The sequence below is a fragment of the Rana temporaria genome, chromosome 4 (assembly GCF_905171775.1).
Source record: "Rana temporaria chromosome 4, aRanTem1.1, whole genome shotgun sequence".
Taxonomy (NCBI): domain Eukaryota; kingdom Metazoa; phylum Chordata; class Amphibia; order Anura; family Ranidae; genus Rana; species Rana temporaria.
The window spans coordinates 184,173,856-184,195,833 of NC_053492.1; the positions used below are offsets into that span (position 1 = coordinate 184,173,856).

Genomic DNA, 21,978 nt, shown 5'->3' on the forward strand with positions numbered 1-21,978 from the left:
AAAAACTTTGTTTTCATTGTGTTTGTCTTTTGCTTAAACTGTGCAATACAGTAGACTGTTGGCTTCCCAGCCAGTAGTCCTGTGGTAGGTTGCGTTTCTTTCCCTCAAGGAATGTATAAAATACATTTGCATATTAATACAGAGGAGTCGGAGTCGGAAGTACATAAAACGGAGGAGTCGGAACATTTATCTACCGACTCCACAGCCCTGTGTAAAAGTGCATACAATCCAGTTATAAAAGACAGACGTTTTTTCCATCGGATACTGTGGATCTTAATTTAAACCAATGTCTTAAAAAGACACAAATGTACAAAACACAACTCTACAGACAAGAACACAATGTGAATCAAGTTATCCTCTTTAGCTACTGATCATCACTGATGCCTTATCTGACAAGATACACATGGGTCTTCTCATACACATAGGGATTCGCATATCATATCCCCGGACACCCAGGACATGCAAGGCGGGCAGTTTTTTTTTCTTTTACATTAACCCCTGCTGCGGGCAAGCAGCAGGGCTTACTTTATTTTTAGCCAGTGATTCTTTTCACTTAAAGGGGTTGTAAAGGTTCTTTTTTTATTTTCTAAATAGGTTCCTTTAAGATAGTGCATTGTTGGTTCACTTACCTTTTCCTTCCATTTCCCTTCTAAATGTTTATTTTCTTTGTTTTCTTCGTCTGAATTTCTCACTGTTCCTCCTCAGTAAGGTGTTCAGTAAGCTGTTCTAAATGACTTTCCACCGCTCGGATGATGGTGGAAAGCTTACAGAGGAGAAACAGGAAGTGAAAAATTCAAAGAAAAAAACATTTAGAAGGGAAATCAAGGGAAAAGGTAAGTGAACCAACAATGCACAAGCTTAAAGGAACCAATTTAGAAAATAAAAGACGAACCTTTACAACCCCATAGACCTGAGGAGAGACCAGATAGTCTCTCCTCAACTCTTTGATCCAAGAACCTGGGAGCAACGTCATATTGCCACTTCCAGTTTAGGGTGGATGGAAAGCATCCATCTTTTCTTGATCTGATGCTTTCAGGGTAGAAGATAGAGCTGAGGTCATATAGACCCCAGATGCCTTCATAAAGAGGACCCAACATGCTTTATTATCACAGCTCAATAATTCCAGCACCAAGGCTGCTTTCACATTGCAGCGTGGAGCCGCGGTGACGGTATAGCCGCGCTATTTGTAGCGCGGCTATACCGCCGTGTTTACCGCGATATTCGGGCGCTAGCGGTGAGGTTTTAACCCCTAGCGGCCGAAAAAGGGTTAATACCGCCCGCGTTGCGGGTGGTATTACCGCGCTTTTCCATTGATTTCAATGGGAAGGCGCGGTATAGGAGCGGTGAACACACCGCTCCTATACCACGGTAAAGATGCGGCTAGCAGGACTTTTGGAACGCTCCTGCTAGTGCACCGCTTCAATGTGAAAGCCTTCGGGCTTTCACATTGAACACTACAGGGCATGATTTTTCATGCGGTATAGCAGCACTATTTTTAGCGCTGTACCGCATGAAAAACGCCCCAATGTGAAAGGGGCCTAACTCTAAGCTGCTAACCTGTAAAAAAAATAATGGAGATTTTTTAAAGCGGAGTTCCACCTAAAAATGGAACTTCCGCTTAATCCACTCCTTGCCCCCTTACATGCCACATTTGGCATTTAATTTTTTTTGGGGGGGAGTGGGGGCTTCAGGAGGAGTGGGACTTCCTGTCCCACTTCCTCCTTCCGCCGAGGGGCTGGTAAGGCGAATAGCTTAATCGCCTTATTGCAGCCCCTCCCTGTAGGCGAGCGCCTGTCCAATCGGACGGCGCCGCTCACGAATGCGCAGTGGGTGCCCGGCCGTGAAGCCGAAAGCGGTCATTGCCGGGTGCCAACACTAGGAATGAAGAGGGGAGGCGAGGAGCGGAGCTCCGGCCGGCGCATCGCTGGAACCGTGAAGCAGGTAAGTGTCTTTTTATTAAAAGCCAGCAGCTACACTTTTTGTAGCTGCTGACTTTTAATAAACTTAAAAACAGGCTGGAACACCCCTTTAAGTATCGTAGTTTGTCGCCATTTCACGAGCGTGCACAATTTCAAAGCATGACACGTTAGGCATCCATTTACGAGGCATATCTTTTATATTTTACCAAAGAATTGGGTTATATGTTGTGTTGCATTGGAAGTGTATTATAAAAAAAAAAACAATGAAACAAATACACCACGGTTTGAAAAACCCCTGTGCAGATACCATGTGACAAATTGCAACGACATTTTATGCTCTAGGGCAGGGGTGTCAAACTCAATTTCATCGTGGGCCACATCAGCATTATGATTGCCCTCAAAAGGGCCGGTTGTATCTGTAAGATTAGATGTCCAGCGCATCCCCTCTCCTTACATTAGATGCCAAGAGCTAACCCAACATCAGAGGTTGAGTTTCCCACTCTCCCTTACATCACAGTGCACCCCCCCCCCCCCCCACTTTCCATATGCTGCTGCTGGGAAGAAGCTGGATGTATTGCTTAAAAGCAGAAAGTATGAGTTGAGGAGGACCAGAGGAGGGCTGCAGCTGCAGGAGAGGTGTAAGGGCCACATGAAATGGCCTGGAGGGCCGCATTCGGCCCGCGGGCCTTGTTTTTGCCACCTATGCTCTAGGGTCTCTGCTAATTATTTATATTTATATATAAAATATATATATATATATAAAATATATATATATATATATATATAAAAAATATATATATATATAAAAAATATATATATATATATAAAATATATATATATATATATAAAATATATATATATATATATATATATATATATATATATATATATATACATATACATATACACATACATACATATATATATATATATACACATACATATATATATATATATATACACACATACATATATATATATATATATATATATATATATATATATATATACATATACATATATACATATATACACACACACACACACATACATACACACAAACACACGTTCCAGGTAATTTTCTAGCAAAAAAACGCAGATTTTAACTTGTTAACTTTTTTCTCATTGGGGCCAGCGCCTTATTTACGCGCTCAGCAGATGCGCTTATGCTGAGCATTAAAGCCTGACACTGCCCTTTCCTGATGAGAAACCAATCAGTGCTCACACTGCAAGGTCTCTCCCCTCCCTCCACGGGTGCAGTAAAGGAGACAGCCAGGGAGGGGAGTAGGAGATAAACAACACAATGTTAAACATTAAAACTTTAAGTCGCCATAAAGCACCTTTCATTTTTCTAAAGTCTTAGACAATCCTAAAAGCACCTCTGCCTAATAAACGTCAACACTTCACCCTATTTAAAAACGGTTTTGGCAAAAAAAAATAAAAAAATTATGAAGACCTCGATTTAGTTCTTTGGACAAGAAGTTTAAAAAAACTTCCACACCCTTGTACACGGCTTACATCCTTCTAATTTCCAACCCTTTATCACCCAAGGTAGACATGTCATATAGACAAAGCCTTCAGTCCTATATTGCCTAGTGTACTTTCTAAAAGACAATTGTAAATGATCTTCATTTCAGGTATTAGTATAGCGCCGTCAATTTAAGCATTTACATGTATATTATATTGTACATTCAAATCAGTCCCTGCCGTCAAGGACCTGAAAAATGTCCCTATATTCTTTGGAACATTTTAGGCAAAAATGTAATATGTCAAAAAAGAGGCACAGTGATGATCAAAATATATAAAATCAGAGAATCAAACCTGTGTAACATCTGTATACAACAAAATCCAAGTGCAAACACACCAATATAGTCAAAAAGTTTTTGAATAATAAGTGAATATTTAAAGAAATACTCTTCAGAAGTGTTCAGATAAGAGTAGTGAACATACAATCACCATTCAGGTCTCCAAATCGTGACACCGCCACCTTAGTAAAGATGCAGGCTTAGCACATGTAGTGAACCTTTCTAATCAAAGAGGTCAGATGAGCATGTTGCCAAAAACCCTGGCCAGAGAATCGCCAAGACTCTTCCACTAAATCCACTCAGAGTTAAGGATATGGGCTGTACTTCTCATCTAAATGGCATCCAAGTGAGGCCTCAAGCAACATGAAAAGGAGAAGCTCCAATTGTTTTATTAAACATATAGATTGCACTTACATTTTAAAAGTAGCATAAAATCACATAATAAAATTGCCGGCCGACTAATAAAAAAGCATCCCGCATTTCCTGGAACAAGTAATGACGTCAGAATAATGCGCTTCCCTATGCGTTTTAAAATTTAAAAGTGGAGAACAGGGCCTGGCTGCGATAGAGCTAAAAAGCAATCCAGCCTTATGAACATTTCATCTAATATACAAGCTTTCTCACGCACACCAGCAAATTGATATGCACAAAAACGAAATGTTCCCTGAAACTATAGACAAACCTGCGCAGTTTGCTGTTGAACCAGGTCAACATCTGGCATCGTTCACGAATGAAAATCATCTTAAAACTCCTCATGTTGAAGAGACCATTTTCTGTAATCCAGACTGACCACTGAATGTCCACTTGACAGTTTTCCCATGCCTGAGATGCGCACAGTGGTCAGGGTTGGAACTTTAAACGCCTTTAAAGCCAAAATATATCTGCTTCTTTTTGAGCTGCAAGACTGAGTTCCTCCTCAATAGTAGATTTAACCCCCTTAGCGGTATCCCCGAGCGTGACTCTGGGTTGTTTTTCTATGCTAGGATCGGTATCCCCGAGTCACGCTCGGGGTAGATGTGCAGAGCGTGCAGCGGCGCGGCTTACCTTTTGCAGCATCCACAGACAAGTTACTTATCTTGTCCCTGGATCCTGCGATGCATCCCCGCTGTGTGAGCGAGTGGGACCTCGCTCGATTCAGTGTCCCTGTGTGCCGCCGATCTCCGTTCCCTGCGACGTTACGACGCACGGGGGCGGAGAACGGCGCCAAATTCAAAAAAGTAAACAAACACATTACATGCACACCCCCTTGTCCCTAGTGGTCTGCCCAGTGCCCTACATGTTCTTTTATATAATAAAAACTGGTCTTTCTGACTGCAAACTGTAGATCGTCCATAGCAACCAAAAGTGTCCCTTTATGTAAAAAAATGGTTTTAGAGCCGCTAGAAAACAGCGATAATAAATTATAATCACTTGCAGAATTGTGCGATAGCGATTTGTGGGGAAATTCGTCATAAAAAAATAAAAGTATTGACAGCGACAATTCTGCAACTGAGCAAATTTCAGTGATTGAGTTTTTTACATTATTGAATAATTTTTATTATAATTATATTTGTTATATTATAATTTATAATTTTGTTTTTAAAAAAAATTCATACCCGGGATGCCTACTAGACTCTTGTTTGGTCAGATTTAAATGAGTTATTCCTAAGAATTGCAGGCCTACCGTATAAAACGCCAAATTTCCTTGCAAAATAATTGTACCGCTTTTGGTACGTAATTCCAGACAATCATACCGCCAGGGAGGTTAAGCCACTATAGGCACTGTCTGGCTGAATCCTGGTCGGATGCCCTGCAGATGAAAGATCTTGGTCCAGCATTGAGGGGATAACAAGTTTGCCCCAATTTCCATAATACTGATTGTGAGACCAAGTCTCCACCAATTAACAAAGTCCCTTATACTGATAGGGTACCTAGAATTCTTCCCCAGCCAGTAATGGCATCAGTCATGAGAACCTTCCAGACCACTAGAAGGATTTTCCTCATTACAGCACTGAACAAGTGACCCACCGTGCAAGGGCAAGCCTGACCATGCTGGTCAGGTGTATGAGACGATCCAGGGACTTGAAAATTTACCAAGCTACCAGAATGCTGATGGGTGTGTATGTGTAGCGCTTAAACATGTGAATATTGACAACAAACATTGTGATTAAAAAAATGAGTGAATGGTACAAATATACAGTGACTGAGTGTTAACAGCTCAATAATACACTAAATGTATAATGTATCAAAGTCCATAAATATAAAGAAAATATTCCAAGTGAAAAAGAATTTGAATGAAGAAATAAAGAAGATTCCAAAATTGTTCTTGAATAGCATAAAATTGTGACTTCTTCCGTGAAATATATTGACCCACCACCGGTAGAAGTGTGAGCTTACCGGAACAGGTGGACTCAGGGGGACATATATCTCCGAAAGTCAAAACAGACATGCATGGAAAAAACCCAATTGTAGCAAGCTGGAAGGATCGTGGTTAGATGAACACCATGACATCTAGGGGTGCAACGGATCAGAAAACTCACGGAACGGATTGATCCTCAGATCAGAGTCACGGATCGGATCATTTTCCGTTTTAGCAAAAAACAAAACAAAAAATAATAATTTTGTTACACCCACCGGAGTTATGATTTCACGGTTCTTTTCAACACAAAACGGAGCTTATGTGCTTAAATACAGTATATGCAAATCCAACCGACTGTTTACATGTTAAATTTTTTAAAGCCGCAGCAAACCTGCCGACCTCACATGGTTGTTAATGTGATAGAACATCTCTGATTTTCACACATTTAACTAAATGTGAAATGTGAAAATGAGGCGTTCTGTCACATTAACAAGCATGTAAGGTTTGCTGCGGCTTTTAAAATGTAACCTGTAAACAGTCCGTTGGATTTCCAAATATTATGTATTTGTGTTGAAAAGAACTGTGAAATCTAAACCTCCGATGGGTGTAACAAGATGTCCGCTTGCCCCCTTCTCACTATCATTACTGTGCAGGAGTGTGGGGTGGAGCAAGATGGCGGCGGTAAAATGTCACTTCCTGACGAGACAGCCTCAGCCCGTTTTGTACCAAGATGGCCGCCGCTCCGGAGCTAGGCCGAAGCCGGGGACTTTCCTATGGCCGAGGCTGCGGAGCGCACTGCGGATCGTGTCGTGTGCCGATCCGAACAGGGTGACCCGGTCGGATCACGGATCGGTGACGATCCGTTGCACCACTAATGACATCCGATGAACGATGGCATAAATACAGCAAAGCATATGATGAAATCTAGATGCCAGAGCTTGTTCTCAAAAAGTATCAATGTAGTGAGGAGTTAAAGAGAGTGGCCACATAGCGTAATCTCGTTTTGAATAAGTAAAACAATTTGTTGCAGCTATTGCACTTACATGTAGCTGGAATATCACACGTTTGTATATACAAATGAGGTGGCAGTGGAGTCCCCCAGACGCGTTTCGTGTTACAACACTTTGTCTGGGGTGTATCTCCATACACCCCAGACGAAGTGTTTTAACACAAAACGCATCGGGGGACTCCACTGCCACATCATTTGTATATACAAACGTGTGATATTCCAGCTACATGTAAGTGCAATAGCTGCAATAAATTGTTTTACTTATTTAAAGTGGTAGTAAACTCTGTACTACCACTCTCACTTACAAGTAAGCCTATAATAAGGCTTACCTGTAAGTATAAAGAATATCTCCTCAACTTGTACGGTTCAGGAGATATTCTCCTCGCAATGCGCCGCTGACTGCAGCGGCGCATGCGCAGCGGGGACCTTCGGCTAAAGGCCCGGCAGCCGCCGGACCTTGCCTGGAAAGAAGTCTCCCGCGCGCATGCGCATATTCAAGAACAATTTTGGAATCTTCTTTATTTCTTCATTCAAATTCTTTTTCACTTGGTGGAATATTTTCTTTATATTTATAGACTTTTATACATTATACATTTAGGGGTAGATTCAGAGAGAAGATACGACGGCGTATCTCCTGATACGCCGTCGTATCTTTGAGTCCGGCCAGTCGTATCTATGTGCCTGATTCATAGAATCAGATACGCCTAGATTGGACTAAGATCCGACCGACGCAAGTCTCTTACGCCGTCAGATCTTAACTGCATAGTTACGCTGGCCTCTATGGGCGTGTACGCTGATTTACGCCTAGAATATGTAAATCAGCTAGATACGCAAATTCACGAACGTACGCCCAGACGACGCAGTACTTTTCCGATAAGGCTTTTTTCCGTAAGGCTTTTCCCGGCGTATAGTTACCCCTGCTATATGAGGCGTATCCTATGTTAAGTATGGCCGTCGTTCCTGCGTCAAATTTTAAAAAGTTAAGTCTTTTGCGTAAGTCGCCTGTGAATGGGGCTGGACGTCATTTACGTTCACGTCAAATTCAATCACGTCCTTGCGGAGCAATGCACACTGGGAAATTCCACGGACGGCGCATGCGCCGTTCGGGAAAAACGTCAATCACGTCAGGTCAAGCCTGATTTAAATAACACACGCCCACCTCTTCAGAATTTGAATTAGGCGGGCTTATGCCGGGCTATTTACGCTACGCCGCCGCAACTTTCTTTTAAGAATAAGGCACTTGCCTGTAAAAGTTGCGGCGGCGTAATGTAAATAGGATACGTTACGCCCGCACAAAGAAGCGCCATTCTACCTGAATCTACCCCTTAGTGTATAATTAAGCTGTTAACACTCGGTCACTGTATATTTGTACCATTCATACATTTTTTGATCACAATGTTTGTTGTCAATATTCACATGTTTAAGCGCTACACATACACATCCATTTGTTTTTTTGCCTTTCAACTAGCCGTGTTAGCAGCTATATTTTACATTGGCAGCGCAGGGTTATTTACATCATTTACCAGAATGCCGAGGTGCAACAGTCTATAGTGAAACTGGTCAATACGAAACACTATTTTGCCCAAAACTATCATGTAAACAATAGGATTTTTGTACTCACTGTAAAATCCATTTCTCTAAGTTCATGGACGGACACAGCAGCCTTTGACTGTAGGGTTATATCCGCTTCCTTCCAGGAGAGTTAGGCAGAAATACAGCACTTAAGTGTTAACAACTTTTCTTCAGTGCAGCTCCTCCCAGGGGGCGTGGTTCCCCGGGTATAACCCACACCCTGCTCTAGCAGCCTCAGTTCGTAACAAGCAGTACAAACAAAGGAGGGGTGGGTGCAGTGTCCGTCCATGAACTTAGAGAAATGGATTTTACGGTGAGTACAAAAATCCTATTTTCTCTTCCGTTCATGGACGGACACAGCAGCCTTTGACTGTAGGGACGTCCCCAAGCAGTGTCAAAAAATTCGAGGGGTGGGAAAAACACCACAGCAAACCAACTTCACCCCAAACAAAACCGGAGTTACTCAACGGAGGAACTCCAACCTTAAACTGCCGCCTGTAACACCCTGCGGCCGAAGGAAGCATCAGAAGATGCACTCGCATCCACCTTGTAAAACTTCGAAAAGGTGTGGACCGACAACCAGGTCGCTGCCTTACACACCTGCAACACAGAGGCTTGATGTCGGAAAGCCCAAGAGGCACAGATCGCCCTGGTCGAATGCGCCGTGACCCGAAAAGGAGGCGCCCGCCCTTTCAGGGCATAGGCCTGAAGCACAACCTGTCGGATCCACCTAGAAATGGTGGCCAACGAGACTGCCAGGCCCTTTCTAGGACCAGTCACCGACACGAACAGTGAGTCCGACTTCTGGAACGGAGCCGTCGCCGATGAGTACACTCGGAGGGCCTGAACCACATCCAGGGAATGTAAAGTGGCCTCCTTCTGGTTTTTCGGCTGAGGACATAAGGATGGAAGAACAATGTCCTCATTAATGTGAAAAGCCGAAACAACCTTCGGGAGAAAAGAAGGCTGCGGATGCAGCACCACCTTATCCTTATGGATGACCAAGTAGGGGGCCTTGCAGGACAAGGCCGCCAGTTCAGATACACGTCTGATCAAGGTAATTGCTACCAGAAAAAACACCTTCTGTGACAGTCAACAAGGGGATCTTCCGAATGTCCTCAAAGGGAGCTTGTTGAAGCACCGAGAGGACCAAATTCAAGTCCCATGGGGGCAGTGGAGGGCGCACCGGAGGGGCCACATGCCGGACCCCCTGCACAAATGTGCGTATCAAGGAGTGCGCAGCCAAGGGTCTCTGTAAGTAAACAGCCAGAGCAGAAATCTGACTCTTGACCGTACTCAAGGCGAGAGCCTGATCCACCCCCCCCCCCGCTGTAGAAACAGCAGAATCCGGGACACCACGTATGTACGGGGGTGCCACTTCATCTCCTCACACAGAGATGTAGGCCTTCCACGTACGATGGTAAATCCTACGTGAGGTAGACTTCCGTGTACGCAGCATGGTAGAAACCACCGAGCCCGATAGGCCTTGGTCCTTCAGTACCTGGCTCTCAACAGCCATGGCGTTAAAGTCAGCGACTGTAAAGCAGGGTGGAAGATCGGACCCTGCGACAGAAGATCTTCTCTCAGGGGTAGACACCAGGGGGCGTCTGCCACCAGACGCACCAGGTCCGCGTACCAGGAGAGGCGCGGCCAGTCTGGGGCAATCAGGATTGTTGGAATCCCCTTGGCTTCCACTCTGCGCAGCAGACGAGGAAGAAGCTTCAGAGGAGGGAAGGCGTAAATCAGACGATAGCGTCCCCAAGGTTCGTCTGACGCGTCCGCCCACTGGTCCCTTGACCTGGCCACGAACCGTGGCACCTTCCAATTGAGACGGGACGCTAGGAGGTCCACGTCTGGAGTGCCCCATCTTTGGCACAAACCCTGAAACACCTCCGGGTGGAGAGACCACTCCCCTTGATCCAGAGTTGTGCGACTTAGGAAGTCGGCTTGCCAATTCTGTACTCCCGGAATGTACACAGCCGATAGAGCCGGAACGGACCTTTCGGCCCACCGAAGGATGTGTGCGACCGCCGTCGCTGCAGCGGAGCTCCTTGTGCCTCCCTGATGATTGACGTACGCCACGGCCGTGGCGTTGTCGGACTGGACCCTGACCGGTCGGCCCTGCAGATCCAGGGACCACCTGGCAAGACACAGCTTGATTGCTCGGAGCTCCAGAATATTCATCGGTAGGCGGGACTCCTCCTGAGTCCAGCGCCCCTGGGGGCCCCAAACGCCCCCTCAACCAGAGAGGCTAGCATCCGTCATGACCACTGTCCAGCGGCACGGTAGAAAAGACTTCCCCGGTCCGAAGCACCGGAGACGTCAGCCACCACACCAGGGAAGACTTGACCAGATGGCTCAACTGAATCTGGTAATCCAGAGAAGACAGGAGCTTGCCCCAACAAGACAGAACTTCCTTCTGCAGCTCCCTGGTGTGGAATTGGGCATACGGGACCGCCTCGAAGGAGGCCACCATCAGACCTAGAACGCTCATGCAGAAACGAAGAGACGACCACTTCTGGGTCGACAACTACTTCACTGCAGGGTCTTCAGTTTTCCCTTTGGGAGAAAAAACGTTGCTTCCGCGGAATCCAGGACTAGTCCCAGGTATTCCAGCCTCTGGGACGGTACCAACACTGACTTCTGGATATTCAGAAGCCAGCCAAACACGTCCTCTTCTAATTCTGAGCCTGAGGAAGCTCGCAGGAGAAGGTCGTCCAGATATCCCACAATAGCGACCCCTCGCTGTCTCAGCAGGGCTAGTATCGGGGCAATCACCTTGGTGAAAACCCGCGGTGCTGAGGCCAAGCCGAACGGGAGGGCCACAAATTTAAAGTGGTCCTCCCCGATCGCATAGTGCAGAAATCTCTGGTGCTTTGTGCATATGGGAACATGTAGGTACGCGTCCATGATATCCAAGGATGCCAGAAAGTCCCCCTGATGGAGTGCCGCTATCACCAAGCGAATCGACTCCATCCTGAATTTTTGCACCTTGACAAAACAGTTGAGGGCCTTGAGGTCCAGGATTGGGCGAACCCCGTCCTTCTTGGGGACCACGAAAAGATTGGAGTAAAACCCCTGAAACCGTTCCTGCGAGGGAACTGGCACAATCACTCCCCTGCCCAATAGATCCTGGACAGCCCCTGCCAGAGCCTGCCAGCGATCCGGAGGAAGCTGGAGGTTGGAAGGAAAGAATCTGTTTGGTGGACAAGAGAGAAACTATCATGTACCCTGAGGCAACTACTTCGCAAACCCAACGGTCGGAAAGAAGAGACCTCCACCGAGCCGCGAATTTGCGAAGCCGGCCCCCCACCCGAGACCCGGGCTGACCTTCATGCGGAAGCAGGCTTGTTGGGCTTGCGGTACCAGGTGCGCTTCTGCCCCGCAGCGGGGGCCTTAGCACCTTGCGGACCTTTTCCCGCCGCGCTGGGCGCACAAAAAAAACGCTTGGGAGCAGTAAAGGTGGGCCCTTGCTTACGCGAGGCTCCTTGCCCTTCCCAGACTGTGGGAGCAGTGTGCTCTTACCACCTGTGGCCTCCTTAATGATGTCATCCAGGGATGCCCCAAAAAGCCGCTCACCCGTAAAGGGCAAATCCACTAAGGCCTTTTTTGAGGACTGGTCCGCAGACCAGCATTTCAGCCACACAAGGCGGCGCAGTACCACCGCATAGGCGGAAGCCCTGGAAAGCAAGGGGAGCGTATCCAGGACCGACTCACAGACTAACTTCAGACCCTGAACCAATTGTTCAGCCAGGTCCTTACAGGTCTCTGAAGCATCCTGTTCCTCCAGCTCCTGCAGCAGAAGCTTCGCCCTTTCGGTCAGAGTCTGACACCAGAGTCCCGGGCCAGAAGCGGCCTCACAGCCGAACCCACTAAAGTGAAGAGGGAGCGAGCCACAGGAAAATGTCCGCCGAGCCATATGAAGCGGAACCATGGCAAAATGGCTGCGCATTTAAAAAACACCCAAAGTGACACAGCACCCAGCGCAGCACAGATTAACACAGCGCAGCACACAAAAGACCAGCAAGTGACCACACACACAGCCCCCGCTATACACACAGGCCCCGGTGTAATAAAGAGACCCCAGAAAGCCCCCTCACATCCGCCACCCAAATGGGAAAGGAGGGAGATGAATTAAGGAGAGAATGAGAGGAAAGCGGGGCAAACCCTAAGTCGACCCTCCCGGGGGAAAATTCCAGCCATACCACCTTACCTGAGCAAGGGGCCACTACTTACCCATCCTGCGACCACCGGCTGGAGGTATCCCAGACAGAACCAACGTCCGCTAAACGGCATGGCTGTCGGCCAGACACACTGACAAAGTCATAAAGACTGGTCATATGTGTGCCCTAGAACAAGATGTTCCCCAGCCGCCTCTGGAGCAAAGGGGCCTGTCGTGGACGACCCAGAGCTGAGCTGAGGGCCGACACGCTCGATGGCTGAACATGGGGGGACTACAAGAGTCAAGACCCAGCCTGTCACCCAGTCGGATGTTGATAGAAGAATCTCAGGATCCAAAAATGCAGGAACAAAAACAATAAAAAGCAAAAAAATCGCAAGAAAAAAATCTCCAGAGTACAGGACTCTAGAGTGCCTGTCCTCTCCTGACGTTAGGCAGAGAAAAACTGAGGATGCTAGAGCATGGTGTGGGTTTTACCAGGAGAACCACGCCCCCTGGGAGGAGCTGTACTGAAGAAAAGTTGTTAACACTTTAAGTGCTGTATTTCTGCCTAACTCTCCTGTAAGGGAGCGGATATAACCCTACAGTCAAAGGCTGCTGTGTCCGTCCATGAACGGAAGAGAAAGAGTCAGTCAGTTGGCTTCTGAATTGCAGAGTCCAAAAATAGGGGCACAGAAGCACCGAGTTCATCTCTAACCAAACAGTTCCAATGCTTAAATGCTGGAGATTTAGGATCCCCCTGAATCTCTGTATTATACACAGAGCCCAAGTCAACTATTTCTCAGAAGAATGCAGACCAGATATCCCACTATAGGGATGCCCTGAGAGCAAAGCAGAGCGAATAGCGCCTTTGTGAAGACTAAGGGTGCAATGGAATTGGCAAAGCCAAAAGATAAAGAATTGCAAAGGTTGTGTACCCAAAGCAAAATGCAAGTAGTGTAGATGTGGTGTAGGAAAAGGGAGTTAAGCAAGTAGGCATCCTTAAAGTTTACAGGACAGAATGTCTACCAGATAGATGGAAGCAATGACTGACTGGCCGGATTCCAAACAGAATTTTTAGACCCAGGTGTTGAGAACCTTAAACAATTATGGGGCCAATGCCCCCTTTTGCATTGGGGCAGTGAACAGGTTTGAATAGAAATCTTGAAACCTATCCTTTTCTGAAATGAAGGTCATGATGCCTTGAGGAACCAGCCTTTTCTACAGCAGTGTGAAGGCTCACCAACGTTTGGGGGATGTCAGCAAGTTTTAAACATTGCGCAGATTAGTGGCAGAGACCAAAATTCCAGTGTGTAGACAACTTTATTAGGTACACCCGTTCAATTGTGTGGTAACACAAATTGCTAAATCGGCCAATCACATGGCAGCAACTCAATGCTTTTGGGCATCTAGACGTGGTAAAGATGACTTGCTGAAATTCAAACCTAGCATCAGAATGGTGGAGAAAGTGGATTTAAGTGACTTTCAATGTGGCATGGTTGTTGGTGCCAGACGGCTGGTCTGAGTATTTCAAAAACTGCCGATCTACTGGTATTTTCATGCACAACCATCTCTAGGGTTTACAGAGAATGGTCTGAAAAAGAAAATATCCAGTTGTGTGGACGAAAATGCCGTGTTGATGTCAGAAGTCAGAGGAGACTGGTTCAAGATAAGAAGGCAACAGTAACTCAAATAACCACTCGCTACAACCAAGGTATATTGAATATCATCTCTGAATGCACAACACATTGAACCATGAAGATACAGCAGCAGACGACCACCTTGGGTGCCACCCCTGTCAGCTAACAGGAAACTGGCTATAATTCGCACAGGCTCACCAGAATTGGATAATAAAAGATTGGAAAAAAAGTTGCCTGGTCTGTGGAGTCTTGATTTCAGCTGCGACATTAAGATGGTAGGGTCAGAATTTGGCATAAGCATGGAACCATCCTGCCTTGCATCAATGGTTCAGGGTGGTGGTGTAATGGTGTGGGGGGTGTGGTCATTGCCCACCTTGGGCCGCTTACTACAAATTGAGCGTCGCTTAAATGCCACGGCCTACCTGAGTATTGTGTGTGTATGCATGCGTATATATTTTTTATTAGATGTATGTATGTATGTATGTATGTATGTATGTATGTGTATATGTATGTATGTGTGTATATATATATATATATATATATATATATATATATATATATATGTATGTGTTTATGTATGTATCTCTATCTATCCATCTATTAGATAGGATTATATCCACATATATACATGCATATATACACACAGTTGTACTCCTAAGTTTACATATACTGACAGAATTTAGGATTTCTTGCCCGTTTTTTTTTAGACAATATGAATAACAAATTTTTATTTATTTTTTCCCCACTCATGGTTAGTGATTGGCTGAAGCCATTTATTATCAAATCAACTGTGTTTACTCTCTTTAAATCATAATGACAACAAAAAACTACCCAAATGACCCTGATCAAAAGTTTACATACCCCAGTTCTTAATACCGTGTTGCTCCCTTTAACATCAATGACAGTTTGAAGTCTTTTGTGGTATTTGTGGATGAGTCTCTTTATTTTCTCAGATGGTAAAGGTGCCCATTACTCTTGGCAAAAAGCCTCCCATTCCTGCAAATTCTTTGCCTGTCTTGCATGAACTGCATGTTTGAGATCTCTCCAGAGTGGCTCAATGATATTGAGGTCAGGAGACTGAGATGGCCACTCCACAACCTTCAATTTATTCTGCTGTAGCGAATGACAGGTTGACTTGGCCTTGTGTTTTGGATCATTGTCATGTTGAAATGTCCAAGTACGTCCCATGCACAGCTTCCTGGCTGATGAATGCAAATGTTCCTCATATATTTTTTGATAACATACTGCATTCATCTTGCCATCAAATTCTGACCAAAATTTCCTGTTCCTTTGTAGCTCACACATCCCCAAAACATCAGGAATGGTGTACCTTTCATCATAGACCTTGTATACTCCTCTCCAAAAGTAGTGTTTATGATTGTGGCCAAAAAGCTAAATCTTAGTCTCATCACTCCAAATGACTTTGTGCCAGAAGGTTTGAGGCGCGTCTCTGTGCTGAAACAACTGAAACAAACACACCACATGTTTTCAGAGTCCTGTATTTCACCTGAAATTTGTGGGTTTTTCTTTGCATCCCGAACAATTTTCCTGGCAGTGGTGGCTGAAATTTTAGATTGTCTAACTGACCGTAGTTTGGTTTCAACCGAACCCCTCATTTTCCACTTCTTGATTAGAGTTTGAACACTGCTGATTCGCATTCTCAATTCCTTGGATATCTTTTCATATCCCTTTCCTGTTTCATACAGTTCAACTACCTTTTCCCACAGATCATTTGACAATTCTGTTGCTTTCTCTATGACTCAGAATCGTCAGCACTGGATGAAAGATGCAAGGGTCTGTCAGGAGTCTAGAAACTCATTGACCTTTTATACACACACTAAATAATAGCAACAGATCACAGGTGAGGATGGTTAACTTTAATAGCCATTCAAACCCCTTTGTGTCAACTTGTGTGCATGTTATCAGGACAAAATCACCAGGGTATGTAAACTTTTGATCAGGGTCATTTGGGTAGTTTCTGTTGTCATTATGATTTAAAAAGGGTAAACACAGTTGATTGATAATAAATGGATTGAGCCAAACACCAATCATGAGTGACAGCAACAATAAATCCACTACAGCAACAATGGAGTCCCAACAGCCAGCATCAATAGACCCTCCAGCAGCCAGCAACATTAGACCCTGCTCTTAACAGTAGATCGCTCCCAGCAATGATTGACCCACCTGCAGCGCAAGACCCACCCCTAGCAACAATAGATCCCCCATCAGCAATAGAACCCCCCCCCCCCCCCCGCAAAATTGGATCCCCTCTAGCAACAATAGATTCCCCAGTAGCCAACATCAATAGATCCTCCAGCAGCCAGCAACAAAGACCCCTCCCTCAACAGTACATCCCTCCCAGCAACGACTGACCCCCTAGCATCATAAGACCCATCCCAGCAATTATAGATCCCCCACGAGCAACAGGAGAACTCCCCAGTAACAATAGACTAGTAGACTAAGAAACTTATTCGGTTCAGATGGTGTTGAGTGTGTGTGTGGCAGAAACCAGGTGAGGAGTACAAAGACAAGCGTTTCTAACCTATAGTCAAGCATGGTGGTGGAAGTGTCATGGTATGGGGCTGCATGAGTGCTGTCGGTGCTCTGTGAAAATCGCCAATTCATCAAGATCTCCAATCACGTCACTTCTCGTTACTGTAAACCATCAGTAACTGGAGATTGACGACTTGCTGTTTTGACATAACAGCAACTGTATACACTCCGCTACACAGCATTATGAGTGGACATGGTTAGTCCGCTCCGATACTAACCAACAAAACGGCCACTTCCGAGGACAACTTTCTCCTCCTTAGCCGCTGTTCTGTCAAAAGTGTTTGTTTACCGGATAGTATGCAGTTGCCGGTGATGTGTCAGAACAGAAAGTCTTCGATATCTCCAATTACTGATGGTTTACAGTAACAGGAAGTGACATGATAGGAGATCTTGATGAATTGGCTATTTTGATAGACCACAGGCACTGGGGAGCTACAGTTCATTGAGGGAACCATGAATGCCAACATGTACATCTGCTTGGCCCATGTTTATATTTTACTGCTCAATATAGTGAACATAATTCCAACTAGAAAATAAATGTACCTACCGTAACCTTCCATCTTGAGCTGCAGCTCCTCCAGAAATTATTTTTGTTATAAAAATGCTTGTATCATCTCCAATATGTGGATTATCTGTACCTCCTGCAATGCTAAAGCCAAGGCCAGATGTTCCCTGAAAGATCAAAAGGACAGTAGAAGTAATAAGAAAAGTTAAAATGATTGGTATTCTAAAAGCAATAAGAGGAATGCTTTGCTGAAGGGGTAAATTTTACACCATTATTAGAGGGGTGTAAAGTCATCAGGTGAGGCTCACAGGCAGTAAACTAGACCTTGCATTGATGGGGAAGCAACACTGATCAGCTAGTCTGAAACCACGCAAAGAACATACAAGTAGCTAAAGGCTCTATCTGGTGATGAGAGTTAATGAAGAAAAATCTTTAGAAAACCAATTATTTTTAATGCTGTGAGGTATTAACCCCTTATCTTATAGGAAGAGACTACAAAGATACTGTTTACACTTGTGCATTTTTAGCAGCCTTAGTGAGACGCCACTCTGGATGAACAAGCGGGGGGGGGGGGGGGGGGGACTAGTGTTCATCCAGAGTGACGCTGATCGGTCTCCTCCCCTTGTGTGTCCCCTCCCCCTACAGTTAGAATCACTCCCTAGGACACATTTAACCCCTTGATCACCCCCTAGTGTTAACTCCGTTACTGCAAGTGACATTTATACAGTAATCAATGCATTTTTATAGCACAGATCGCTGTAAAATTGTGAATGGTCCAAAAAGTGTCCGATATGTCCGCCGCAATATTGCACTCACGATAAAAATCGCAGATCGCCGCCATTACTGGTAAAAAAATAAATATAAAATGCTATACATCTATCCCCTATTTTGTAGACACTATAACTTTTGCGCAAACCAATCAATATACGCTTATTGCGATTTCTTTTACCAAAAATATGTAGAATATGTATCGGTCTAAACCAGTGATGGGGAACCTTGGCACCCCAGATGTTTTGGAACTACATTTCCCATGATGCTCAACTACACAGCAGAGTGCATGAGCATCATGGGAAATGTAGTTCCAAATCATCTTGAGTGCCAAGGTTCCCCATCGCTGGTCTAAACTGAGGAAAATTTTTAAAACTTGTCACTCTTTTGTTTATAGCGCAAAAAATAAAAACTGCAGAGGTGATCAAATACTGCCATAAGAAAGCCATTTGTGGGGGATTTTTTTTTATAACATTTCGTTTGGGTACAACGTTGCATGACCGCGCAATTGTCAAAGTGCGACAGCGCTGAAAGCTAAAAAAATGGCTTGGGCAGGAAGGGGGTGAAAGTGCCTGGTATTGTGGTGGTTAAACTGGTTGTAAGCCCTTACGCGAGGGATGAAGAGAAGGAAAAGCTCAGCGGAGAGGGAAGTGGCAGATTAGGATGACTGCCCAGCATCAGCCATTTCTGGTAAGTAAAAAGTAATTTTTTTTTTTCCAATTCATTTTAACCACTTAAGACCCGGACCATTATGCAGGTAAAGGACCTGGCCAGTTTTTGCGATTCGGCACTGCGTCACTTTAACCGACAATTGCGCGGTCGTGCGACGTGGCTCCCAAACAAAATTGGCGTCCTTTTTTTCCCACAAATAGAGCTTTCTTTTGGTGGTATTTGATCACCTCTGCGGTTTTTATTTTTTGCGCTTTAAAACAAAAATAGGGCGACAATTTTTAAAAAAATGCAGTATTTTTACTATAATAAATATCCTCCAAAAATATATATAAAAAAAAAAAACTTTTTTTTTTTCAGTTTAGGTCGATACGTATTCTACATATTTTTGGTTAAAAAAAAAAAAAAAAATCACAATAAGCGTTTATGGATTGGTTTACAAAATAGGGGATAGTTTTATTGCATTTTTATTAATATTTTTTTTTTTTTTACTACTAATGGCGGCGATCAGCGATTTTTTTCGTGACTGCGACATTATGGCGGACACATCGGACAATTTTTTCACATTTTTGGGACCATTCTCATTTTCACAGCAAAAAGTGCTATAAAAATGCACCGTTTACTGTGAAAATGACAATTGCAGTTTAGGAGTTAACCACTAGGGGGCACTGTAGGGGGCGGAGCTAGACGTGACGTTAGTGATCGTCTTTCCCTATATCAGGGAACAGACGATCGCTGACGCTGCCACAATGAAGAACTGTGAAGGTGTGTTTACACACACACACCTCTCCCCGTTCTTCAGCTCCGGTGACCGATCGCAGGACACCGGCGGCGATCGGGTCCACGGGTGCGGTCACGGAGCTTCGGACCAGCTTGCGACCCCACGGCTGGGCTTAAAGAGACACGTACAGCTACGTGATTGTGCCCAGCCGTGCCATTCTGACAATGTATATCGGCGTGAATGGGTCCTTAAGTGGTTAAGGAACCTTTTTAAGTAATTTTTATTTTTTAGGGTGGACCTCCGCTTTAAACCTGTACAAACAGGTTGTGCATCGCTGCTGCTGCTGCTGGAGGGCGGCTTGTGGCTGTGTTGAAGGGCTGGATTTGTCTGTGCTGCAACCCGCTCTTTCACATAGGCAAAACCGGCTGTTCAACACAGGAAACCCGCCCTGCAACACACACCAAACCAGACCATCAGCCTACTGTAAAGCCACCCCGCAACAGCGAGGCACAATCTCCCCGCTGTTTGTATAGGTTTTAATTGTGCCCAGGAAACCATATCCCATCAAGAGATACCTTCTACGATCTGCTATGGTTACGTCAGCCCAGCTGATCGTAAAATCAAACTCTCTCTAAATCTACTTGCAGCCACAGTCTAAGACTAACCCAACTAAACATCTAAAGAAAAAAAAAAAAAAACACGCTATACATACTTTTTCTTAAGTCAATCCGGTCCGGTCTCCAGCAGCGGCTGCTGTGTAATGCCTGGGAAGTGACGTCACCCATGGAGTTAATATGGGGCTTTCGTTGTCGGCTGCTTCTTCTGCACACTCCCACACACATTAACCGCCGCTGACAGCTCAGAAAAAGTATGTACAGTACAACAATTTTTTTTACAGGGATAGACAGGTTAGTTTTAGAATGTTGCTGCAAGTAGATTTAAAGGATGGGTGATTGAACTGTGAACAGGTGAGATGTGTGTTTGCTGAGAAGGAAGTTTCTTTCAAGGTGTGTATTTTCCCAAGGGAAAACAGTAGTGACATCACTTCCTCCTTCACAAACTAAGAATTACAGGCTCCCCCATTCTTATGAGAAAGCCAGAAGTAGTGAAATCCACCATGGAAAGTTGGTTTCAGGTGGTGACATCAATGTATACAGTTTTTTTTGTTTTGTTTACTATTAAACACAGAAAGAGCTACGTTTTAGCATGCATGTGTTAAAAAAAAAAAAAAAAACACACAACTTTATAGAACATCCTTGGACAGGGGTAAGCAACCTTTTTAGAGGTGGAGATCTGCTCCAAGTACTGAATTTTTTACAGCTTGTCTGAGATTCCAGCTACACTCTCTAGAGCTCAGTGAGGAGAGCCAAGAGCTGACTGGGGAGAAGGGACACCCAGCCCTTCACACAGCACATAGGACAAGAGCTGAGGCTGTCAATCACAGGGTGTTTCCGGGCACTCCCTCCCCTGCAATCTTTATACCTCTTGGTGTCAGGAAAACTTGTTAGAAGTGACTAGTGCAGACAGCAGAGGAACAGAAATGACACTTAGTGCTTTAGACTGAGCCAAGTACACATTAGAGGGATATTCTTTGTTCATATTTCTTGTTTGAGGTTTTTAACCACAAATTTTGTCCTTTGTCATTTGCTTATAGGATCTATAAAACATGATTTTTGAATACCCCCTTATTTATACAGCTAAAATTTAAATAAGTATGTTGTGGGAGAAATCCCTGACAGGGTCTTGCCAGCAGACAACACATTAAAAGCAGGTAATAAAACCCTGCACAACCCAGAATTTGCTTTGGATAATGCCGATTTTAATTTTCAATACGCATTACCCTTTCAAGTGTGATTTCTTCATATTCATAATCCACATCTGTTCCATTTACCTACAAAATAAAGGAAAAGCAAGTTAAATTGCATGCAGTCAGTAAGAAGACAGTATGCCAGTATTACTTGAGAAAATAAGTCCGGTGGTAGTGAGCCATTCTTAAAGACACTTTTACATCCCCCAGCCCCCTCAAAACACTAACATGTGCCATAGCCTCCACTCTCCATCCCCAATTAGTTGGTTACCTACTAACAGCCATAGTTTTGAATGGGCCATACTCAAACTGCAGATGCAATATCTCATTCAAATCTAGGGAGACAGTGTGAGGACAGCAGGGCGCTAGTTCTTTTTTACCAGCTGGGCTGCAGACAGCGCAAAATGCAGAAGCTGTCACACGAGGTAAGAAAAAGACCCCAAGTCCAACACTTCCAATTAAGGAAAAAAAGGGCTTACATAAATAATCAGGTCCATAGCATCTAATCTGCCC

At 44.6% G+C, this 21,978-nt stretch overlaps 1 protein-coding gene across 19 annotated transcripts in view; it reads right to left on the reverse strand.

Annotated features, from left to right (window-relative positions):
* DLG1 (discs large MAGUK scaffold protein 1) overlaps positions 1 to 21,978 on the reverse strand; it is a 370,222-nt gene that overhangs the window by 176,862 nt on the left and 171,382 nt on the right. For all 19 annotated transcript variants that reach the window (XM_040349479.1, XM_040349474.1, XM_040349473.1 and 16 more), the window contains 2 exons: positions 21,499 to 21,549; positions 17,543 to 17,667 (listed from right to left, as the gene is read on the reverse strand). In XM_040349479.1, coding sequence (XP_040205413.1) covers positions 17,543 to 17,667; positions 21,499 to 21,549 — 176 coding nt within the window. The remainder of the gene's footprint in view (positions 1 to 17,542; positions 17,668 to 21,498; positions 21,550 to 21,978) is intronic.